This window comes from Microcaecilia unicolor, chromosome 6, assembly GCF_901765095.1.
Source record: "Microcaecilia unicolor chromosome 6, aMicUni1.1, whole genome shotgun sequence".
Classification (NCBI taxonomy): Eukaryota; Metazoa; Chordata; class Amphibia; order Gymnophiona; family Siphonopidae; genus Microcaecilia; species Microcaecilia unicolor.
Genome location: NC_044036.1, coordinates 243,794,590 through 243,816,514, shown reverse-complemented (window position 1 = coordinate 243,816,514; position 21,925 = coordinate 243,794,590). Strand labels below are relative to the sequence as shown.

Here is a 21,925-nt window from a genome sequence, read left to right as displayed (position 1 = left end):
ATTATTAGGAAAGGGATGGAAAACTAACACAAGGATGTTATATTGCTGTTGTATTTCTCCATGGTGAGACCGCACCTCGAGTATTGTGTTCAGTTCTGGTCACCGCACCTCAAAAAAGATATAAAGAATTGGAGAAGGTGCAGAGAAGGCCGACGAAAATGGTAAAAGGGACGGGAGGACTTCCCTATGAGGAAAGGCTAAGACAGTTAGGGCTCTTCAGCTTGGAGAAGAGGTGGCTGAGGGGTGATATGACAGAAGTCTACAAGATAATTAGTGGAATGGAGCAGTCAGACGTGAAGCGTTTGTTTACACTTTCTAACAATAATAGAACCAGGGGACATAAGATGAAGCTAGAATGTGGTAGATTTAAAACAAATAGGAGAAAGTTTTTCTTTACTCAGCGTGTAGTTAGACTCTGGAACTCGTTGCCGGAGAATGTGGTGACAGCAGTTGTCCTTGCTGAGTTTAAAGGGGGTTTGGACAGATTCCTGAAGGAGAAGTCCATTGAACATTATTAATTTAAATTTTTCTTTTGTTTTGGGGTTTTTGCCGGGTTCTTGAGGCCTGGATTGGCCACTGTCGGAGACAGGATGCTGTGCTTGATGGACCCTTGGTCTTTTCCCAGTATGGTGGTGCTTATGTTCTTAAGACTCACCCAGTTGCCTTACTGTTTGACTGTGTTTATGGAATCCATAAGATTTCCTCTGTTCCTCACTTCAGTGGTTTTTCCCTTGCTACCTAATGTGAGGCGCCAAGTGTGTGCATATGATATGGAATAATAGAACTTACATGCTTCAGAGGCACCAATAATTGGCAGTAATACTCATAAATGCTAGGCTCTATTCTAAAACATGCACACCAAAGTCACTTGTCGTGTAATTGCGAGGGGGTGTACATGTGGGTGGAGCATGGGCATGTGGCCTAGCATGGCACACATGGAGGAGCATAATCGAACGGGGTGCCCAGGTTTCCCTGAGGGCATCCTCGCAGGATGTCCCGCGAAGGGGCGGGGAAACCCGTATTATCGAAACAAGATGGGCGTCCATCTTTCGTTTCGATAATACGGTTGGGGATGCCCAAATCTCAACATTTAGGTCATCCTTAGAGATGGTCGACCTAAATGTTGAGATGGTCAACCTTAGAGATGGTCGTCCCCGGTTTTCGGTGATATTGGAACCCGAGGACGCCCATCCCAAAAAACGACCAAATCCAACTCATTTGGTCGTGGGAGGAAGCAGCATTCATAGTGCACTGGTCCCCCTGACATGCCAGGACACCAACCGGGCACCCTAGGGGGCACTGCAGTGGACTAACTGATGCACTAACTGAATGGAAAAAGCCCTTCCCTTACCGATCTCTTAGCGATTCGGAAAGAAACGGGCATCCATGAAGGAAATCGCATGCAAATGAGCTGCTCGCTGTTAGCTCATTTGCACATGATTTCCTTCCTAAGGAGGGGAAGCCAGTGCAGAGCAGCCAAGCGTTATGCGTGGCTGCTCTGCGCATGCCAAAGACGGCTTCATTCACGCAGACAAGCTGTGTGTATAATAGCCGTCTACAACCTTAAATAAATTGCCGTCTACAACCTTAAAAAAACACAACTCCAGGTGAAAACGTCCAAGTGCTCGTCAGGGACAATTTTTTTTTGAGTATTGGTGAAGGACGTCCAAGTGTTAGGTGCCTTCGCTATGCCTTTGTCCCTGTGATGGGCAGTTGAGGACGTCTAAAATGTGGATGTTTCTGTGAGGAGGACGTCCATGCCTTTGCTATGCCTCCGACACCCCCTTTATTTATTTATTTGGATTTTGGATCACAAGTAGCAGCAGTGGGATTTGAACCAGCCACCTCTGGATTGCAAGATCAGTGCTCTAACCACTAGGCCACTCCTCTAATCCCTTGAAATTTGGCCATTCCTGTGGGGGGGGGGGGGGGCAGTTCAGGACGTCCAAAATGTTTGAAAGAAGGACGTCCACGCCTTCACTATGCCTCCGCTGACACACACACACCTCCACCACCAGAGACCTGCATACTGCTGCGATGGACCAGAGTATGATATTTGAGGCTGGCAAAAAATGTTTTTAAAGTTGTTTTTTTCAGGGTGGGAGGGGGTTAGTCACCACTGGAGGAGTCAGGGGAGGTCATCCCTGATTTCCTTTGGTGGTCATCTGGTCAGTTTGGGCACCTTTTTGAGGCTTGGTCGTAAGAAAAAATGGGCCAAGTCGCTCGAGGACACCCATCTGTTAGGCACGCCCCAGTCCCGCCTTTGCTACGCCTCCGACATGCCCCCGGGAACTTTGGTCGTCCCCGCGACGGGAAGCAGTTGGGGACGCCCAAAATCGGCTTTCGATTATGCCGATGTGGGCGACCCTGAGAGAAGGATGCCCATCTCCCAATTTGTGTTGAAAGATGGGCACCCTTCCGTTTCGAAAATAAGCCTGATAAGCATTCAAACTTACACCAGCCATTGACCTGTCCTAAGAGGGCATGCCTATATTTTGGCATGTCCATTGTGGCTTTGTGCTTGTATTCTATCTCTGCTTAGCTGCACCCTGAAGCCATTATAGAATTGGCACTAAGTGTGTCTCATTGTGGCACCTTCATCTTTGCGCCAGGTTGTAGAATTGCCACATTAGATTGAGGACAGAAACCGCTAAAGGCTGGTCTGAAAGTGTAGGGAGAGCACCTGATAACAACTCACTGAATTCCTTTCTGCAGCCAGGGACAGGAGTCTGGCTCAGCCTGTGCTAGCTCCAGAAAAGGAAGGGGTCTGCTTCAGCCTGTACTGGTATCAGATTTCCCCAGACTGTTCATTTTTTATAAAAAGAAGCATTCCTAACACAATGTTAGAATCAGGATTACAATAATTTGCATAGTTTTATAGTTGGAAAATTTGGTGCGGTAGAGGAAGTGGCCTAGTAGTTAGAGAATGAGGTAAGCCAAAGTTCAAATCCCACTTCTGCCACTAACATACCTTGTGATCTTTGGAAAGTCATTATATCCTATTGCCTCAGGTACCCACTTAAATTGTAAGCTGTTTGGAACCTATTGCACCTAAATATTTATCACCAAATTACTATCCAGTTGGTACTCGGTGCTGAAAAATCCAGATAAGGTGGTCAGCATGGGATCATATCCAGATAGTGACAAAATTCAGTCTGCTGTAAGACAACTTTGGACAGAAAAGGCTATCTGGATAGCAGACTGATAAGTTCTGGGACTGCCCATGCTCCGCCCTTGCACTATCCACATAGTGCCAAGGCAGTCTGTGAAGATATTCAGAAGCACTCTCCAGATATTGCCTCTGAATATCCCAGTTAGCAGCACTTACCCGGACAGCAGGGGCTGTTCAGTTAAGTGCTTTTGAATATTGACCCCACATAACTATTAAATCTCGTATGGTACATTTTCCTTAATCAGTTTTCAAAATTAAACTACTTATATAAAGACTAATAAAAAAGGCCCATTTCTGGTTCTAATGAAACGGGCGCTAGCAAAGGTTTTCCACTGAGTGTGTATGTTTGAGAGAGTGTCTGTGAGAGTGACTGTGTGAGAGAGAGAGAGAGTGAATGTGCAAGTGTGTGTGACAGAGTGAGGGTGGTTGTGACTGTGTCTGTGAGAGTGGGTGTATGTGAGAGTGCGTGTGTATGTGAGACAGTGAGTGTCCTCCCCTCTCCCCCTCTCATGTCTCAGGACCCCCTCCCCTTTGGTTTGAGGATTCCCTCCCCCCCCCTCTGTGTTCTTGGGGACCCCCTTCCTCCCTCTCTGGTCTTAGGGATCCCCCTTTCCCTCTCTCTGGTCTTAGGGACCCCCCTCTCTGTTATTTGGGACCCCCTCCCCTTTCCATAGTTTACCTTTCAAGTTGTAAGGTGCCCCCTTTCCTTCCTTTCCTTTCCTCCCTCCCTCCCAGTTTCAGGGTTTGTCTGATTCCCCTTTCTTTTGTAGCAGCAGCAGCTCCTATGTTTTTTTTTTTTTTTTTTTTTTGAGTGTACTGGAATGACGGTTGCGTATTGGAGTGGAAACTGAGATTAACCTAAAAGGGCTTCCTTGCTTAGTGTGGTGTTGCATGGCTCTCTTCCACTCTTGTGGGTTATACTCCTGAGGCATGTCATAGGTTTGTGCTGGCAGTGCTGGAGTGGAGTCTGACCCAGTGCTCTTTCCCTCCCCTCTGTTGCGAGTCGCCAGTGGACCCTGTCCGTGACCCCCGGCCTAAGCCCTCATCTGCCGGCGCCCTCCCTCTTTTTCCTGTCCGTGAGTCGTTCTGTTTTTGCGGATGTGTGTGTGGGGGGGGGGGGGCAGGGTTTTGTCTCTGAGGGGTCTCCTTCTGGAGGTCCGTTTCTCTTGTTCCACCCTGGATTCGTTTAGGCATTGCTGCGCCCACGACGTCATCACGTTTGACGCGTGGGCTGGGCAGGCATTCATGGTTGAAAATAAAACGCACCCTCGTTCAGATGCCCTACTGTTGTCGCTGTGCGTCGGGGGGGGGGGGGCGGGTGGAGGCCCTGCGTAGGTCGCTGTTTCTCGCTGTGCGTCAGGGGGGGTGCGTCGTAGGGCGGTGGAACTGACGATTGGCTGAGTGTCATAGTTCCGCCCTCCACGTGATCATGTTGTGACGTGAGGGCAGGGCAGACACTCATGGGATCTTGCAACTACAAATTTACATTTAGAATGTTGGGGTTGTGAATTATGTGTGGATGGGGCGTGGCTGAGGGCGGGTCTATGAGTGAGAGTGAGAGTGAGTGGTGCTGACAGCCTAGAAGACTACAGGGCTTCAGTGTTTCCCTGCCACACAGTGAGGTTCAGAACGTTGGAGGTGAGAATTATTTATATAGATTGTGGATAAAAAATTACCCATGGGATTTGCAGCAGGGTGAAAATGGTCCTCATATCCCTGACATGGAATGAGGTGGATGAATCTTTTTCTGGAATCTCTGTGACCCTTTCCACCTTTCCTCACTGTGTTCCAGGAAGAACCATCCTGCTCTCCACGCATCACATGGACGAGGCTGACCTCCTGGGAGACCGTATTGCCATCATCTCTCATGGCAAGCTGAAGTGCTGTGGCTCTCCCTTTTTCCTGAAGAGCACTTATGGGGATGGCTATAAACTGACAGTTGTCAAGAAACAGTCCGACTCCAGAAATGGGCCAGGTTGGTATCCATGTGTTGCGCCCCCCCCCCCCCCCCCCCCCCCCAGTGTGCATCAGTTGGAAAATGAAATCAATGTGCATTGCTTTTCTGTTCCTCCTCCTTATCCCTGTCCTCTATTGTACATATACCGGAGAAGCCAGTGCAACTGGGCTGAGCAGTGCAATTTTGGGTGAATGTTTTCATAACTCTGGTTAATGAGCCTTAATAATAAAATGCATTTTCAGACATAGGTAAATGGGTTTGAAAATTGTAGGGGAGAATGAGTGGATCATTGAACCTTCAGCCTCTAGAGGTTCAGCTAAAATTACTCTGGGCCTTTTCTTATAAGAAAAGAATAGGAGAGTCTAAGTGAATTAATAGAGTAAAGCCAGTTCCCCTTAAGAGCATTTCCTTACCAGACCACAATAAAAAATGCTAGCTAGACTGCTGAGCCAAGAGGGTGGGCTTCAGGTATAGAGAAGGTTAAAATTCCTAGTGTGGGAACAGAATAGGGAGGCATTGAGTAAGGAATAAGGGATCCTCCAAGGGTGTTCCAAGCTTGGGTTGCAGTGTCTGAAGATGGGCCCCAGAGAAAGCAGGAGCCACATTCTACCTATGCCTCCTTCACCTTTGTATAAGGTAACAGAAGACTGCCAAGGTAGAGCATTTTCCCTTGACCTTGTAAAAGTCTAATCCTTGAGTTTGGTGAATTGTGAAGGCAAGGACTAGTTTGGTTAACTGTAAAGACGAAACCTAGTGCACACTGAACTGTGGGGCCCTGTCAGTGACAGGGCTGCAGGAAGATTTCATGAACTTAAGAGACTTTTTGTTCTTACTTTATCCAGTATGTGAAGTGTACAGGCTTTATATACTTGTGAGAACAAATAAAGGGCCCTGTTTGCTAAGCCACGCTATAGGTATGCTAGCGTTTTTAGCGTGCACTAAAAATTAGCATGCTCTAAAGCTAGAGACACCCATATTATTCCATATTATTTGTGTCAGAAATGGGCCTTTTTTTTTTTACTAGTAGATACATAAAGTTCTTTGATTTCTAGTTCTTTTAGTCCAGTACCTTTCAGCAACATGAATATTTACTTTAAAAAATCAACTCAGAATTTGCATGTGGAGTCTATGGACTGTTTATTCAACTGCCTTTTAAGTGAGAGTTGTGCAGTAGAACTAAAAAATGTGCTACCTACAGTAGCCAAGGTAGGTTTCCCAAACCTATCTTGGTGATCTACAGGCAGTTGAGTTATCAGGATATGTGCAATAAATATGCATTAGATAAGTTTGTGTGTATGGAAGACTTGGATTATGCAATGCATCTCAAGCATATTCATTGCAAATACCTGAATAAAAAGCATTTGTGTCTTTCAAGACTTTTATTACGGATGGTGGATAATGAAATATAAAACCATAATCTTCCTGACTTGGCAAAGTTTTGGCAAGGACAGCAATTTATAAAATTACACACACACATATACACATACACATACATATGCACCAAATTTATAACCAGTAAAACACCATACAAAGCTATAGGTCTGAATCAAATCACCGTAAGTTCCATCATAAAAAGAACTGGCTGTCAAGGGCACTGTCTGGGAATGCTCCCCATCAGTTGCTAAGTGGCAAAGACTGTTGACCATCAATAATAAAGGTTTTGAAAGACACATAGCTGCTTTTTGTTCATCCTGACCTCTGCTGTGGTGGTTGCCTCTGCTGTTTGCCCTTTGAGGTGACCAGGGCAGGTTTTGGAATCTCTAAGTTAATGTATGTGTGCAGAGTTGCCCTGACATAAACATGGGACCAGATTCACTCAGGCTTTTCCTCAAATTCTGTTTGGATGAAAAAAATACCTCAGTGGGTCAGGTTCTAATTTTGTCTTTCTGCCTTTCAGATGTGGGACAGACGCATAGTCCTCCATCTCACTCCTCTGTCAGTCCTTGCTCTGAGCCCCGGGTCACCCAGTTCATTAAGAAATACGTGGCCTCCTGCTTGTTGATCTCAGATACCAACACAGAACTATCCTACATCTTACCCAGTGAGGCTGTGAAGAAGGGCTGCTTTGAGAGGCTCTTCCAGGTACTGTGGTGGGGTGAGCGCCCATCTGTGTGCAGGGATGGGAAGGGGGATGTACTAGAGCTAAGGGCTCCAATATGATGGGAGCAACTTTCCAACTGTCTGCCTAGGGACAAAGTTCACAGATACTTTTCACTAATTTTCAAAGATAGAGTGTTTGCATACTTTGTTTGAAACTTCCACAAGTAAAAATTATGCTGTCACTTGCACATGATTTTTCTGCTTCTTACTCTGCCCTAAATGTATCTCCACTCAGTGAAATTAGAAGTCTGCACCTACTTTCAGAGATAAAGAACAAAAAAAAGGCAACAGTCTCCTTACTATAATATAATAATAGTAAAAAAAGGTAGACTAATGGAAAACATAAAAATATAAAATCATTTATTGATATGAATCATAAAACAAACCCGATGTGGCCACGTTTCGCCCTCAGGCTGCGTCAGGGGTCAAAACTAAAAAAACAAGGGGTGATGGATTTCCCCTTCTTAAATGCTTCTATATAAAAACAGTGATCGGCTCTTTGTTCCACATTTCAAAGATTGTGTTGCTGCAAACAGCATGTTTTAACCTACACATCACTTCACAAGTTGCCCTGCCCCATGACTTTCCATAGCAAGTTAGGTATATTATTAGGTTTTTGTGTCCAGCAGCCTAGCTTAGGAAGTCAGATGGCTAGATCTAGCCTGCTGAAATGTAATTTCACTGAGAGGCTAAGAACAGCATGAATTTCACTGGGCTCAGACTTTTACACTCCTACGAAAATAAGCATTCCTGGGGTGTGTTTAGGTTGAGGGAAAAAGTGTATGCATATTTTGGAATTTCAAATAGATACTCTCAGTTTTTCCCATACAAATGCACCTGTTCAATAATAGCATGTGTTATTGTATCCACATGACATTTAAGCAGATTTGCAATTGAAAGTTCACACAAGTAATGCAGATACAATATTGTACGTATCTTCATACTAAAATTGCCACATTTTCTCACTCTTTTTTACCAATAACTGTACCAGAACATTGAGTATGGGAGCAATTTCAGACTGTCTGTATTGAGACAAAGCCCACAACTACTTTTAACCTGTGGACATTTTACTAATTTTCAAAGAGAAGATATAGGCAATCTGAGGGCTGTAAGGCACTACTGTGTTACTGCGTGCTAACATGCAATTAGCATGCATTATTTACTGGAGGTCTGTTTTATGCAGTGGAAACTATTTACCAATAACATACTTTAATGGCATTGGCACATTTATTATGAAACTTGCCACAGGTACTAGTCCACAAGGACTATTGTATCTGCATCTTCTTCAGGTACTTTTTTGCTGTAAACAATGTGAAAGTTTGAAAATGTAATCTACATGCTGTGTATTCCTCCCCAAACTAAACACTCCCCCCCCAGTAATGCTTCAGTTTAATGAAGGTAAACGTTCACACATAGAATGCCAGACATGCTTTAGCCACAATAGGGGAGGGTAATTCTCATTAGAAAGTGCATGTTGTTGGAAGATGCTGTATATTTATTCTCACTGTTTCCTAAAAGGTTACACTTCAGACTTTCAGTTCTACCCTTGCCTCCCATTTACATACTGGCTGTCCAAACAGAGCTGGCCAAAGGATATGATGCTTTTGGCAAAACATCAACTGTACACTCATCCCCCCTCACTCATTATCGAGGGCACTTCAAGGCCCTACTCCCTCATGGCTAGCATTTCCCCTTTCCTATCCCCCCTTCCAAGTGTCCCACATCACTTCTTACCTATAACCCCCCCCCCCCAAGTATCCAGTCTCTCACCTTCCCATAGGCGCCCCGTATAGGAGGCTTGGGGAGGCTAAGCCTCCCCAGCCCAATCGTGGACTTCCAATTTCCCTGCTGCCCTCACAATCGCAGCGGTTTTGCGAGGCAGCTCTGGCTCTCCCTCCTTCCTTCCTTGGTTCCCGCTCTGTGGCTCCCCGAATCGATCGGCAGCCCCCCCCCCCCCCCGCGCGTTTTAACCTTTACCTTCCGACGTGGCAGCGACGTCAATCAAAGAAGAAGAAGGGCACAACAGGCTCCCTTGCTTCCAGCTTCTCTCTTCACACAGTGCCCCGCCTTCGCGGAAACAGGAAATGCATCATCACTGATGCTGAAGGCGGGACACTGTGTGAAGAGAGAAGCTGGAAGCGAGGGAGCCTGTTGTGCCCTTCTTCTTCTTTGATTGACGTCGCTGCCACGTCGGAAAGTAAAGGTTAAAACGCGCGGGGGGGGGGGGGGCTGCCGATCAATTCGGGGAGCCAGTCAGAGCGGGAACCAAGGAAGGAAGGAAGGAGGGTGAGCCAGAGCTGCCTCGCAAAACCGCTGCCACGGAGAGGAAAAGGGTTGCGCGGGGGGGAGGGGGGTCAGAAAGGAACAGAGAGGAGGGCTGTTGGGGAGCTGAGGGAGGCAGGGAGAATCGCTGGATGTGGAGAGAAGGCGAGTTCAAGGGGAGAGAACAGACTGCTGTAGAGGAGGGGAGGGCAGGGTAGAGGAGAATTACTGGACTTGGATGGTTGGAGGGGAGGGCATGGGGAGAGAAGAAATCGCTGGACAGGAGGGCAGGGGAGAGGAGAATTGTTGGACATGGATGGAGGGGATGGCAGGGGAGAAAGGAGAATTGCTGGGCATAGATGGAGGTGACAGGGGAGAGAGCAAATTTTCTAGAGATGGATGGAGGAGAGGGCAGGGGAGAATGGAGATGGACATGGATGGATGGAGCGGAGGGCAAGGGAGAGAGGAGAATTGCTGGACATGGATGAATGAATGGGGACAGGGGAGAGAGGAAATTTGCAGGATATGGGTGGATGGAGGAGATGGCAGGGGAGAATGAAGAGGTCCTGGACATGGATGAAGGGGAGGGCAGGGGAGAGAGGAGAATTGCTGGACAACATGGATGTGGATGGAGGAGGCAGGGGTGAGAGGAAATTTGTTGGACATGGATGGATGGATGGAGGGGAGGGAAGTCAGGAAGGAGATGCACATGGATGGAGGGCAGGGAAGAGAGTAGAAATGCTGGACATGGATGGAGGGCAGGGAAGAGAGGAGAAATCTTGGACAAGGATGGAGGGAAGGAAAGATAGATAAAGGAAGGAGATGCACACGGATGGAGTGGAAGGAAGAGAGGAGAAATCTTGGACAAGGATGGAGGGAAGGAAAGATAGATAAAGGAAGGAGATGCACACGGATGGAGTGGAAGGAAGAGAGGAGAAATGCTAGACATGGATGGAGGGGAGAGAAGACAGAGGAAGTAGATGCACATGGATGGAGGGGAGTGAGGAGAAATGCTTTATATGGATGGAGGGGAAATTGCTGAATTTAAGGGCTGGATTGGAACACTTTGAGGGCAGATGTTGAAACTGGAGAAAGGATAGGGTCAGGGCTACAGATGGTAGACAGGACGCATAAGGACACAGAAGGATGGTGGACATGGTGAGAGAAAAAAATATCAGACAGCAAAGGTAGAAAACATTTTTTATTCAGAATTTATTAATTGGAATATGTCAGCTTTTGGAATTGTACATCTGTGATATTTTGCATGTAAGTTTCAATTTTTCTAGTATTGCTGCATGCTGAGTCTGACTTCTTGAGGTAACTTTCCAGTTCAGTATTTTGCCTTCATATCTGTTGTGTCATGTGTTTTTCATGTGTGATCAAGATGCAGTATTCTGCTAGCGTGTAGTATTTGCAGCCCTTTTTTTTTGTTTTGTTTTTGTTTCACTAGGTTGTGTACTGGTGTTTTAGAGCCCATGTAATTATAGTCCTGCCTTTCCACACATAAAGGTTGTAGCTCGTCCTGTCCTTGGAATTAGTGCTGTTATGGTTTGGTAAGGCTATGAGTGTGTTTTTGCACAAGTGTGTGTATAGTGTTTTGCAGTGGAGAGATTATGTGTTGGGCTTACTGAGGTGGCACCAAAACATCAGAAAGGGTGTACAGCGTAAATCATGACACACTACCTCTTGAAGGATCTACATATGGTCGTTAATAAAAGGAGCTCATTGTGAACACTATCCACCCTAAAAGGGTGTTTTGTGGCTCTAAATGAGAATTGTGATATGATCCCTTGTATCATATTGTTGACGGTCTGCATTTTCCCTATGGGTCCAACACCCACAGAGGGTGATCTCACCACAGGAGAAACCGAAAGTCAAATGTACAACAAGTGGATCCAAAACAAAAGGGGTCCTCGCACAAATGGTGTTTCCCAAACAAGGTCTTTATTAGAATAAATAAAATGACCCGACACGAATCGTGTTTCGGCCACAAGGGCCTGCCTCAGGGGTCTATAGACCTTTAGTGCAAACCAATGGTAAAACAAATAGCTCACGGTCAATTTGTCAAACAGGTGTCACATCGAATGTGCCGCTGCAACAATCCCTCTGTCAAGAGTGTGTGACGTTCACAAAGAGAACGTCTTTGTGAACGTCACACACTCTTGACATAGGGATTGTTGCAGTGGCACATTCGATGTGACACCTGTTTGACAAATTGACCGAGAGCTATTTGTTTTACCATTGGTTTGCACTAAAGTTCTATAGACCCCTGAGGCAGGCCCTTGTGGCCAAAACACGATTCATGTCGGGTCATTTTATTTATTCTAATAAAGGCCTTTTCCCTATGGGTGGTATATTGGTGTATTACGGTCTGCCCAGTGTAATATTTATGGTACAGTAAGGTTCTGAGTGTGTTTTTGCACAAAGTTGTGCATAGTGTTTTGCAGTTGAGCAATTGTGGTTAGTATATGCTTTGAGCAACCACTTTATTCTTTGACATCTAATATCTAAATTTAATAAAAGGTATTAACTGTGACTATTTTATTTTTACTTATTTTTTTTCTGTGTTGTCAGACAATTATGGAGGTAAGCTCTGCCCCTGGCCCCACCCCTAACCCCGCCCCCTTTAGCCTCCCCAAACAGTTGGGCCACCGACCGCCTATGCACCTTCCCTACCACCTCCAGTTCTGAGGAGTCCAGCATTTCCCCTCTCCTCCCCCAGGAGCCTAGCATCTCCCTTCTTGTCTTCCCCTAACCCCTACATGTCCAGCACATCCTCCCTGCTGAGCCTACCTTACCCCTCATGCCCCTCGTTGCATTTGCTGTTGCTACACCCAGACAAGTCCACCCAGGCTTGAACCAGTAAACCAGGATCAGCGATGGGGCCTTGAGCATGCAGTTTCTCAGAGGTGCTTCAGATCTGCAACATTAGCAACAAGAAGACCCTTATGATTCATTGCTATTAAGTGTTTCACCAAGGTTTCTCATGTATTTTCCTATTGATTGCACTCCAGTGTTCGATCAGTCTTTTATTTAATGTTTTCTAAGAAAGAATTTTTTGTTTTTTACCGGATGATCAATATATGTAATACAAGCATTGACTTTGCACACCGAACAACCACCACATGGGCAATGGCCTTGCCAGAGTTGCCTTGTAGTTGGATTTATTCTAGTAGAAGCAGAGGAAACTTCTCTATTTGTATGCTATGAGAAGATCCCTATTTGCAAACAGGAAACTGGCAAGAATGCCAGTCGAACTTTATGGATTTTATATCAAATACATGTGTATCCAACTATAACGTACTCATAATAGGGGACATAAACCTACACCTGGAAGACCCTAATGCAACCAGTGCACGTGAGTGCAAAGACTTCCTACAACTATGGGACCTTAGCTTGCTTAATATGCAAGCTACACATGTCAAAGAACACACAATTGACCTCATTACATACAAACTATCCTTAGACTCTAACCTTATACTTACAGATACAAAATGGACGACTATACCATGGTCAGACCACCAAAAAACTAAACGCAACCCTACAATGGCGGAAAAAAGACACGCACACCAAACAAGAATACACAACCTACACCACTAGAGGACAGATTGATCCTGTTACATTCTGGCAACAGATCTACAAAAATGAATGGTTAGCACAGACAGACTCCAAACACTATCTCCAAAATTGGAACGACAGATGCAGGAGCATATTAGACGAAATTGCACCGCTACAAACAAGAACCACACGAAGACACAGTTCAATACCTTGGTTCAACGAAGAACTGAAAAAACTAAAAACACAAGTCAGGAGACTCGAACGCACATGGCAAAAAATGAAAGATGAACACACACTCAAAGCTTGGAAACAAACGCAAAGAAAATACAAATATACAATCAGACAAACCAAAAGAGCATACTACAAAGCCAAAATAGGACCAAATAGGACCAGACTACAAAGATGCACACAAACTATACCAACTCGTGCATAAACTAATAGACACCACACCGGTGACCACAGCCAGCACAGACACCCCATTGGCAGACTAACTTGCCAAATACTTCAACGAAAAAATAATAAAACTCCGATCCACAATACCACTCAATACCACTAATCATGAAAAATTCATGGATTGCCTGGATCCCACTCCCGGTGAATATCCAGCAGATCGAACCTGGAATGACTTCGATCTGATAACTGAAGATATCATCACTCAAGCACTCAACAAATTCTCCAAAACTCATTCCAAACTGGATATCTGCCCCAGTAGCCTAATAAAGTTCGTCCCTAAACGCTTTATAACAGATCTTACGTCACACCTGAACTACATGCTACAACACGGACTCTTCCCCAAGGACAATGGAAATATACTACTTACACCCATACCCAAAGACTTAAAGAAAAAATTAAATGACACAACCAGCTATCGACCAGTAGCTTCCATCCCCCTGATAGTAAAACTAATGGAAAGTATGGTAACCATTCAACTTACCAACTACCTAAACAAATTCACGATACTACACGAATCACAGTCAGGATTTAGATCCAACCATAGCACTGAAACAGTGCTAACTACCCTCACTACCAAATTTAAACAACTAATTGCAACTGGAAACAACGTCCTACTCCTATAATTTGACATGGTCAGCCACCAAATACTCCCGAACATCCTAGACTATTTTGGGATTGGAGGAAACGTACTAAAATAGTTTAAAGGCTTCTTAACAACAAGAACTTATCAGGTGATTTCAAACTCAAAAACGTCAACACCATGGAAAACTGAATGTGAAGTACCACAAGGATCACCGCTCTCACCAACTCTTTTTAACTTAATGGTGACACCTTTAGCCAAATCGCTATCCAACCAAGGACTCAACCCATACATCTATGCAGATGATGTCACGATATACATCCCGTTTAAAAAAGACAACCAAAATCACAAATGAAATCACACACAGCTTCCAAATAATGAACTCATGGGCGGACGCATTCCAACTAAAGCTAAATTCAGAAAAAACACAATGCCTCATCCTCTCCTCACAATACAATGCAAACAAACCCAATACCATAAACACCCCAGATTACACCCTTCTGGTCTCAGATAGCTTGAAAATTCTGGGAGTCACAATTGACCGAAATCTCACACTCGAAGACCATGCGAAAAATACAGCAAAGAATGTTTTACTCAATGTGGAAACTTAAAAGAATCAAACCATTCTTCCCAAGGGAAGTATTCCACAGCTTAGTACAATCAATGGTGCTAAGTCATCTAGACTACTGCAATGCCATCTATGCCGGATGCAAAGAACAAATCATTAAGAAACTTCAAACCGCTGAAAAAACACAGCAGCCAGACTCATATTCGGGAAAGTGAAATACGAAAGCGCCAAACCCCCAAGAGAAAAACTACACTGGCTCCCATTAAAAGAACGAATCACGTTCAAGGTTTGCACCCTGGTCCACAAAATCATTTACGGGGAAGCCCCGCCCTACATGTCAGACCTTATAGACTTACCTATTAGGAATGCAAAAAGATCATCACGCACATTCCTCAATCTCCACTATCCTACCTGTAAAGGACTAAAATATAAATCCACATATGCGACCAGTTTCTCATACATCTGCACGCAACTATGGAACGCACTACCGAAGACCATAAAAACAACGCAAGAGCAAACCATCTTCCGAAGGCTACTGAAAACAGATCTCTTCAAGAAGGCATACCATAAACATCCATCTTAAACTCTGAATAATAAAGCTATACATGATGCTAAACCGAAATCTCATCACAAGAACCGATTAGCCTTCTTGCTAGTAATGATCAAGCACTACCACCTTAAACCTATGTCGAATAGGGTCTCTCTACAGTCAATGACCAAATGTTTGTTACAACCAACGCAACCTTCATGCAACACCTTAATGTATCCTTCTTTACTATGTATGTATGCACAAGGTATATATATATATATATACTAGCCATTGAGCCCGTTAAAATGGGCTATTTGGTCGCTGCTGCACCCTCCCCCCGAGGTTGCCGCTGGCCCCTCCCCCCCCCCCCGAGTTTGCCGCTGCCGGTACCCCACCCCCTCCCGAGTCGCCGCCGGCAGCCCATCTCTTCGCTATTCAACTTACATCTCTGGAGCAGGCAGATCAGCTGAGCTCCCGTCGGCCTTCCTTCTCTGCCTGTGTCCCGCCCTCGTGTGACGTAACGTCGGCGAGGGCGGGACACAGGCAGGGAAGGAAGGCCAACGGCAGCTCAGCTGATCTGCCTGCTCCGGAGATGTAAGTTGAATAGCGAAGAGACGGGCCAGGTGGAGGGGTGGCGGCGGCGACTCCGGGGGGGGGGGGGTGTACCAGTGGCGGTGACCTCGGGGGGGGGAGGGGGAGCAGTGGCAACTTCGGCGGTTCCCTCCCCTTCGCGCAGTTTCCCTCTCTGTCCCCCCCCCCCCATCATCACGTATTGACGCGGGGCGGGACAGAGAGGGAAGTCTACTGCGCATTTGCGAGTGAGTACGGTCACTCGCCGTTTATATGTTTGATACCATGATTAGTTCCATATATGCTATGTACCATGTATGTTACCATGTATGTATGCACCTTAATGTAACACCATTTGTAATTCTGCTAACCAGAAATGGCAACCGCCATTACGGCAAATGTAAGCCACATTGAGCCTGCAAATTGGTGGGAAAAGGTGGGATACAAATGCTACTAATAAATAAATAAAAATAAATCTATAGATGTTAAGTGCCAGTGTTTTCTTAAAATCCTTATAATATCATTACATAAGTACATAAGTATTGCCATACTGGGACAGACCAAAGGTCCATGAAGCCCAGCATCCTATTCCCAGTAGCCAATCCAGGTCACAAATACCTGGCAAGATCCCAAAAAAGTACAAACATTTTATACTGCTTATCCCAGAAATAGTGGATTTTCCCTAAGTTCAATTTAATAATGGTCTATGGACTTTTCCTTTAGGAAGCTGTCCAAACCTCTTTTAAAGTCTGCTAAGCTAACCGCCTTTACCACATTCTCTGGCAATTAATTCCAGAGTTTAATTACATGTTGAGCGAAGAAAAATTTTCTCTGATTCGTTTTAAATTTATTACTTTGTAGCTTCATCGCATGCCCCCTAGTCCTAGTATTTTTGGAAAACAGATGCTTCCTTGTCATCAACAGCAGATGAATCCATTAACTGATGGGTTGTATCTGCCTACCAGCAGGTGGAGAAAGAGAACACTGAAAGCACATGGTGTTCCAGGACGCCCAACCCCCTCTGCCTTCAGTATAACTCTGTCTCCCAGCAGGTGTGGACGTCGCTTCTCAGCTCCTGGATTTCTGCCTGGGGTGGCTACTGTGCTTTGCCAGTAGAGCAGGGGGTGTTGTGGCTGGTAGGGTCCACTTTAAAGGCATACTTGGTTTTCCCTGTCCCTGCCTTACCCCATTCCCCCTCCTCCCGGAATTTCTCTGTGGCTGCCTGCCTCTAACTTTCCTCACAGTTAAAAAAATAAAAACAGAGAGAGGCTTTCTCCTGAGCTCCTGGTTCGGTGCAGCTTGACCGCAGCTCATTTGGCTCAGTCTCCTGAGGTGAGAGTGGTGCCCAGCTCCTCCGGGGAGGTTCCCGCTGACAGAGCTCTGTGTGGGGTAAGTTTTGGTGTGAAGGCGCCATTTTGTTTTCTTTATTTGATGGCTGCTGAAGGGGTTAAGCGCTGCACCCACTGTGGGAAACGCAGATCAGCAGTGGGGCTTTGCAGCACATGCTGCCTAGATGCTAATGCTGGCATGAGCATGGTGGGCGGAGATTCTTCCTGCCCACCGGAGTTGGTAGCGGCCGCCATCTTGGAGGCGCCGCATGACTCGACCCTCGTGGTTGCGGAGGTGTCTGAGTGCAAGGGGATGCCTCATTTCGAGGTTTCTAGAGGTGCTTTTGCCTCCGCCTCCCCCAATGTGGGGGTGGATGTACAGGGTGAGTTTTTCTCCCTTAAATTGGTGCTGCTGATGCATAAGGCTTTTATGTTAAAAAGAGCACTGCCTGAGGCTTCTGACAATTCCTGTCGGTCTGGGTTGCCTCCGGTTCTTTATAGCCCAGCATCTGCTGGAGACTATATTTCTTCCCCCAAGCTTTTGGCTGACACTAAGCGTAGACGAGTGAATACCCCATCTGAAGGGGACTCTTCACTCTGTTCTCCCCCTTGGTCTAGTTTCGGGGAGTCTGAGGGGTCTGGCAGGCCCTCACAGACTGATGTTCCAGATGAGGGTGGCTGCTTGCCACAGGAGTTGGATGACCCTAAAGCGTTTTGGATTTTGCACTCCGAAGAGCTGCCAGCTCTCATTTCTGATGCCTTACAGGCCCTTTGTATTCAAGATCCTGACAAGGGCGCTGCCTCTTCTATTAATCCTAGGATGGCTAGCACTAAGAAGCCTTCTCGGGCTTTTCCCGTGCATGCTTCCATCCAAGAGCTTATTTCAGCTCAGTGGTCTGACCCTGAGGGTCCCTTGAAGGTGGCCAGGGCTATGTGTCACCTTTACCCCCTGAGGGAAAGTCAGTTGACCCTCTTTGGGATGCCTAAAGTGGATGCTTTAGTCATGGCTGTGACTAAAAAGACTACTTTCCCGGTGAAGGGAGAGGTTGCTTTGAAAGATATGCAGGACCGGCGGCTGGAATCCGCGCTGAAGCGGTCCTTTGATCACGGGCCTTTCCTTACAGGCCGGGCCTGCCTTTCCTGGTTGCAGCAGGCGGTTGAGCAGCCCGCCGATGGGGTGGGTTCCCTCGCTGAGGTCGGGCCGCGTATGGAGTCTGCCCTGTCTTTTTTTGGCTGATGCCCTTTAAGATCTGGTCAGAGCTTTAGCTAAGCAGGTGTCTGTGGTGGTTGTTGCCCGCTGCCTTCTTTGGCTCTGGCATTGGGTGGCTGACATGGCCTCTAAACAAAGGCTGGTGAGGTTACCCTTTCGGGGCCTTCTTTTATTTGGGTAGGATTTGGAGAAGATTGTTAAGGACCTAGGGGACTCTAAGTCCCAACGGTTGCCTGAGGATAGGCTGAGGCCTTCTTCCAAAAGTCCTTCTTTTCCCTCCTCTTCCAGGCCACGTTTTCGAGAAGCTCACAGGTATCGCTCGGGGCGTTCTGTGGAGTTTGGTCAACGTACCCGTTTCCAGCAGAGGAACTTCTTTCGTTCGGACAAACACACGGTGGCGTGTGGGCAACGTCCAGGAGTTCAGGGGTGTCCTCCACAATGATAGGGCACCGGTCCACTCGTCGGTTCCCACAGTAGGGGATCGTCTCTCCCTCTTTTTCGAGGAGTGGACCAAGATTACTTCGGATCAGTGGGTCCTAGACCTGATCAGACAAGGTTACCGGCTAGAATTTGCCGTCCCAGTAGGAGACGCATTTTTGGAGTCCCGATGCGGCACTGCCATCAAGCAGGCAGCAGTATACGAGACCTTGCAGGTGTTGCTGAAGCTCGGAACGGTGGTTCCGGTTCCTCCTGCTTGAACGCTGCTGTGGTTGCTACTCCATCTATTTTGTGGTGCCTCGAAAAGGCGGGTCGTTCAGACCTATCCTCGACTTACGCAGAGTCAACAAGGCCTTAGGAGTGCAACACTTCCGCATGGAAACCCTGCGCTCCGTCATTGCGGCGGTACAGCCAGGAGAGTTTCTCACGTCTCTGGACCTCAAGGAAGCGTACTTGCATATTCCCATCTGGCTGCCACATCAGCGGTTTCTCCGGTTTGCGGTATTGAGCCAACATTTCCAGTTTCGTGCCTTGCCTTTCGGCCTGGCGACTGCACCTCGGACTCTTTCCAAGGTCATGGTGGTAGTGGTTGCCTTTCTCAGACAAGAGGGTATCAGAGTCCACCCTTATCTCGACGACTGGCTCATCAGTGCAGATTCGGCAGACGAGAGTCGACTTGCCACTGCCAGAGTTGTTACAGTTCTTCAGACTCTGGGCTGGGTAGTCAATATGCCCAAAAGTCACCTGAACCCCTCTCAGTCTCTCGAGTATTTGGGGGTCCAGTTCGACACGGCTTTGGGGTTCGTTTTTCTTCCTGACAGCAGGTGGCTCAAGCTTCAGAATCAGGTCTGCCTGCTCCTGCGGATGCCTTGCCCTCGAGCTTGGGACTTTGTTCAGCTCCTGGGATCGATGACGGCCACCATAGAGATGGTTCCCTGGGTGAGAGCTCACATGAGACCGCTGCAGCTTGCTTTGCTTCAGCAATGGTCTCCGATTTCCCAGGAATACCAACGCAGACTACGGTGGCTTCCTGCGGCCCAGCGCAGTATGGATTGGTGGCTTTCCGACAGCAGGCTGCGGCAGGGGATGCCACTGGCTCTTCCTTTTTGATATCTGGTGATAACGGATGCCAGCCTTTCGGGCTGGGGAGCTCATTGCCGGGGATGCTATGCTCAGGGTCTGTGGTCCACCGCAGAAGCGGGATGGTCCATCAATCCCTTGGAACTGAGAGCAATATTTCAGGCTCTTCTGGCCTTCCACAGGACGCTGAAGGGTCTTCTTGTCCGAGTTCTGTCGGACAACACGACAGCAGTGGCCTACATCAATCACCAGGGCGGCACTCAGTGCAGGGCCCTGGCTGCGGAGGCATCTCAGATCTACGACTGGGCCGAGCGCCACCTAGAGCTGCTGTCCGTGGCTCACATAGCCGGTCAGAGCAACGTGCAAACCAATTTCATCAGCAGACATCAAATCGGCCCGGCGGAATGGGGTGGGTAGGAAGACTAAACTAGATCCTGCAGTGCCTGCTAGAGGCTATCTGTTAATGCTGTGGTACAAAGTTCAAGTTTTAAAACTAAGGGGAAAAGGCTATGGAGATTAGTTGTTAAATTTGCTTTTCTATATTTTTATTCTGCCTATCACTAACCTACAATTCCTTCTTTAAATCCAAATCTTTAAGTTCCCAAAGCACAAAGCAAAAAAAGGTGGTTAAACTCCAGACCACAAACTATTTTATTGTTGTCTTCATTTTATTATTTTAGCTAACAAATCCTTCCTCTCTTTTAACAAATGCTTCCTCTCTTTCACTTGTGCTCTTATAAATCCTTCATCAATAACTTGTGCAGGATAACCTCTCTCTAGGAATCTAGTTTTCAGGTCTCCTGCTTGTATATTGTACATCATATTATCAGTACATAATTGTTTTATTCTTAAGAACTGACTGTAGGGCAAGTTCTTTTTCAATGCTCTACTGTTTATTTATTTATTAGGATTTATTTATCGCCTTTTTGAAAGAATTCACTCAAGGCAGTGTACAGTAAGAATAAATCAAACATAAGCAATAGACAATTACAGCAGTAAAAATATTCAAATAACAATACAAAGTATAGCATAGTATACTACTTACAATATCAACACAATATGTAATAGAATATTTTAATGGACAGCGTAGGGTATAAACAAAGATGGAATATATAGATAGGAAAGAGAGTAAGAGGAGTTAGAAAATAAGATGACTAATTTAAAGAAAGGTCAGACAGATGATTAAATGTTATCTCAGCTAGGGTATGAGTGGATAGACATGTCCTGCTGCAGTATTTGCAGACTGTACTTAGTTACTGCTTTCATTAAAGGCCTGGTTGAAGAGCCAAGCTTTCACCTGCTTCCTGAAGTACAGATAATCTTGTGTTAAGCAGAGCCTTTCAGGGAGTGCATTCCAGAGTGTGGGGGCTACTCCGGAGAAGGCTCGCTTGTCATGTTGTGTAATGTCTTTTGGAGAGCGTGTGGTTAGGGATACCCCTTGGGAGGACCTTAGTGTCCTTGGACATGTGTAGAGGGGTCATCCTGTTCTTCAAGTACTCAGGGCTATTTCCTTTAAGGTCCTTGAAGATCAGACATAGAGTTTTAAATTTAGCCCTGTATTGTACTGGTAGCCAATGAAGTTTTTGTAAAAATGGTGTGATATGGTCACGTTGCTTGAAACCTTCTGAGTCTTGCTGCAGCATTCTGAATTAGTTGGAGCTGATGCAGACCCTTTGTAGTCAGACCATTGTAGAGTGCATTACAGTAATCCAGTCTTGATGTTATCATGGTATGCACAACTGGGTTAAGATTTTCCTTCTTGATGTAAGGAGAGAAGCAGCGTAGTTGTTGTAAATAGTAGAAACAGCTCTTGAAAGTTGCTTGGATTTGGGAAATCAGAGTAAGTGTTACTCTGATTTCCCAAATCCAAGCAACCTTCAAGAGCTGTTTGAAGTGTTGAATCTAACTGTATTCCAAGGTTCCTGACTTGTGACTTGAGGGAGAGTTCATACTTCCCAAAAGAGATTTTGATGTCTGGTGCTTGTCCACTTGTGTTAGGGACCCAAAGAAGCTTGGTTTTACTTGGGTTCAGGCAATGTTTGTTGTGCTTAGCCCATTCTTCAATTGATGTTAGAAAGGTAATCAGTTTATTCAGGGCTGTAGGTAAGTCAGATATAGAA

The 21,925-nt window shown here is 46.1% G+C and overlaps 1 protein-coding gene across 1 annotated transcript in view; it reads left to right on the top strand.

Moving 5' to 3' along the window:
* The window catches only part of ABCA2 (ATP binding cassette subfamily A member 2), a 689,232-nt gene that overhangs the window by 474,195 nt on the left and 193,112 nt on the right, over positions 1-21,925 (top strand). The window contains exons 29-30 of the mRNA XM_030206813.1: positions 4,965-5,147; positions 7,027-7,211. Coding sequence (XP_030062673.1) covers positions 4,965-5,147; positions 7,027-7,211 — 368 coding nt within the window. The remainder of the gene's footprint in view (positions 1-4,964; positions 5,148-7,026; positions 7,212-21,925) is intronic.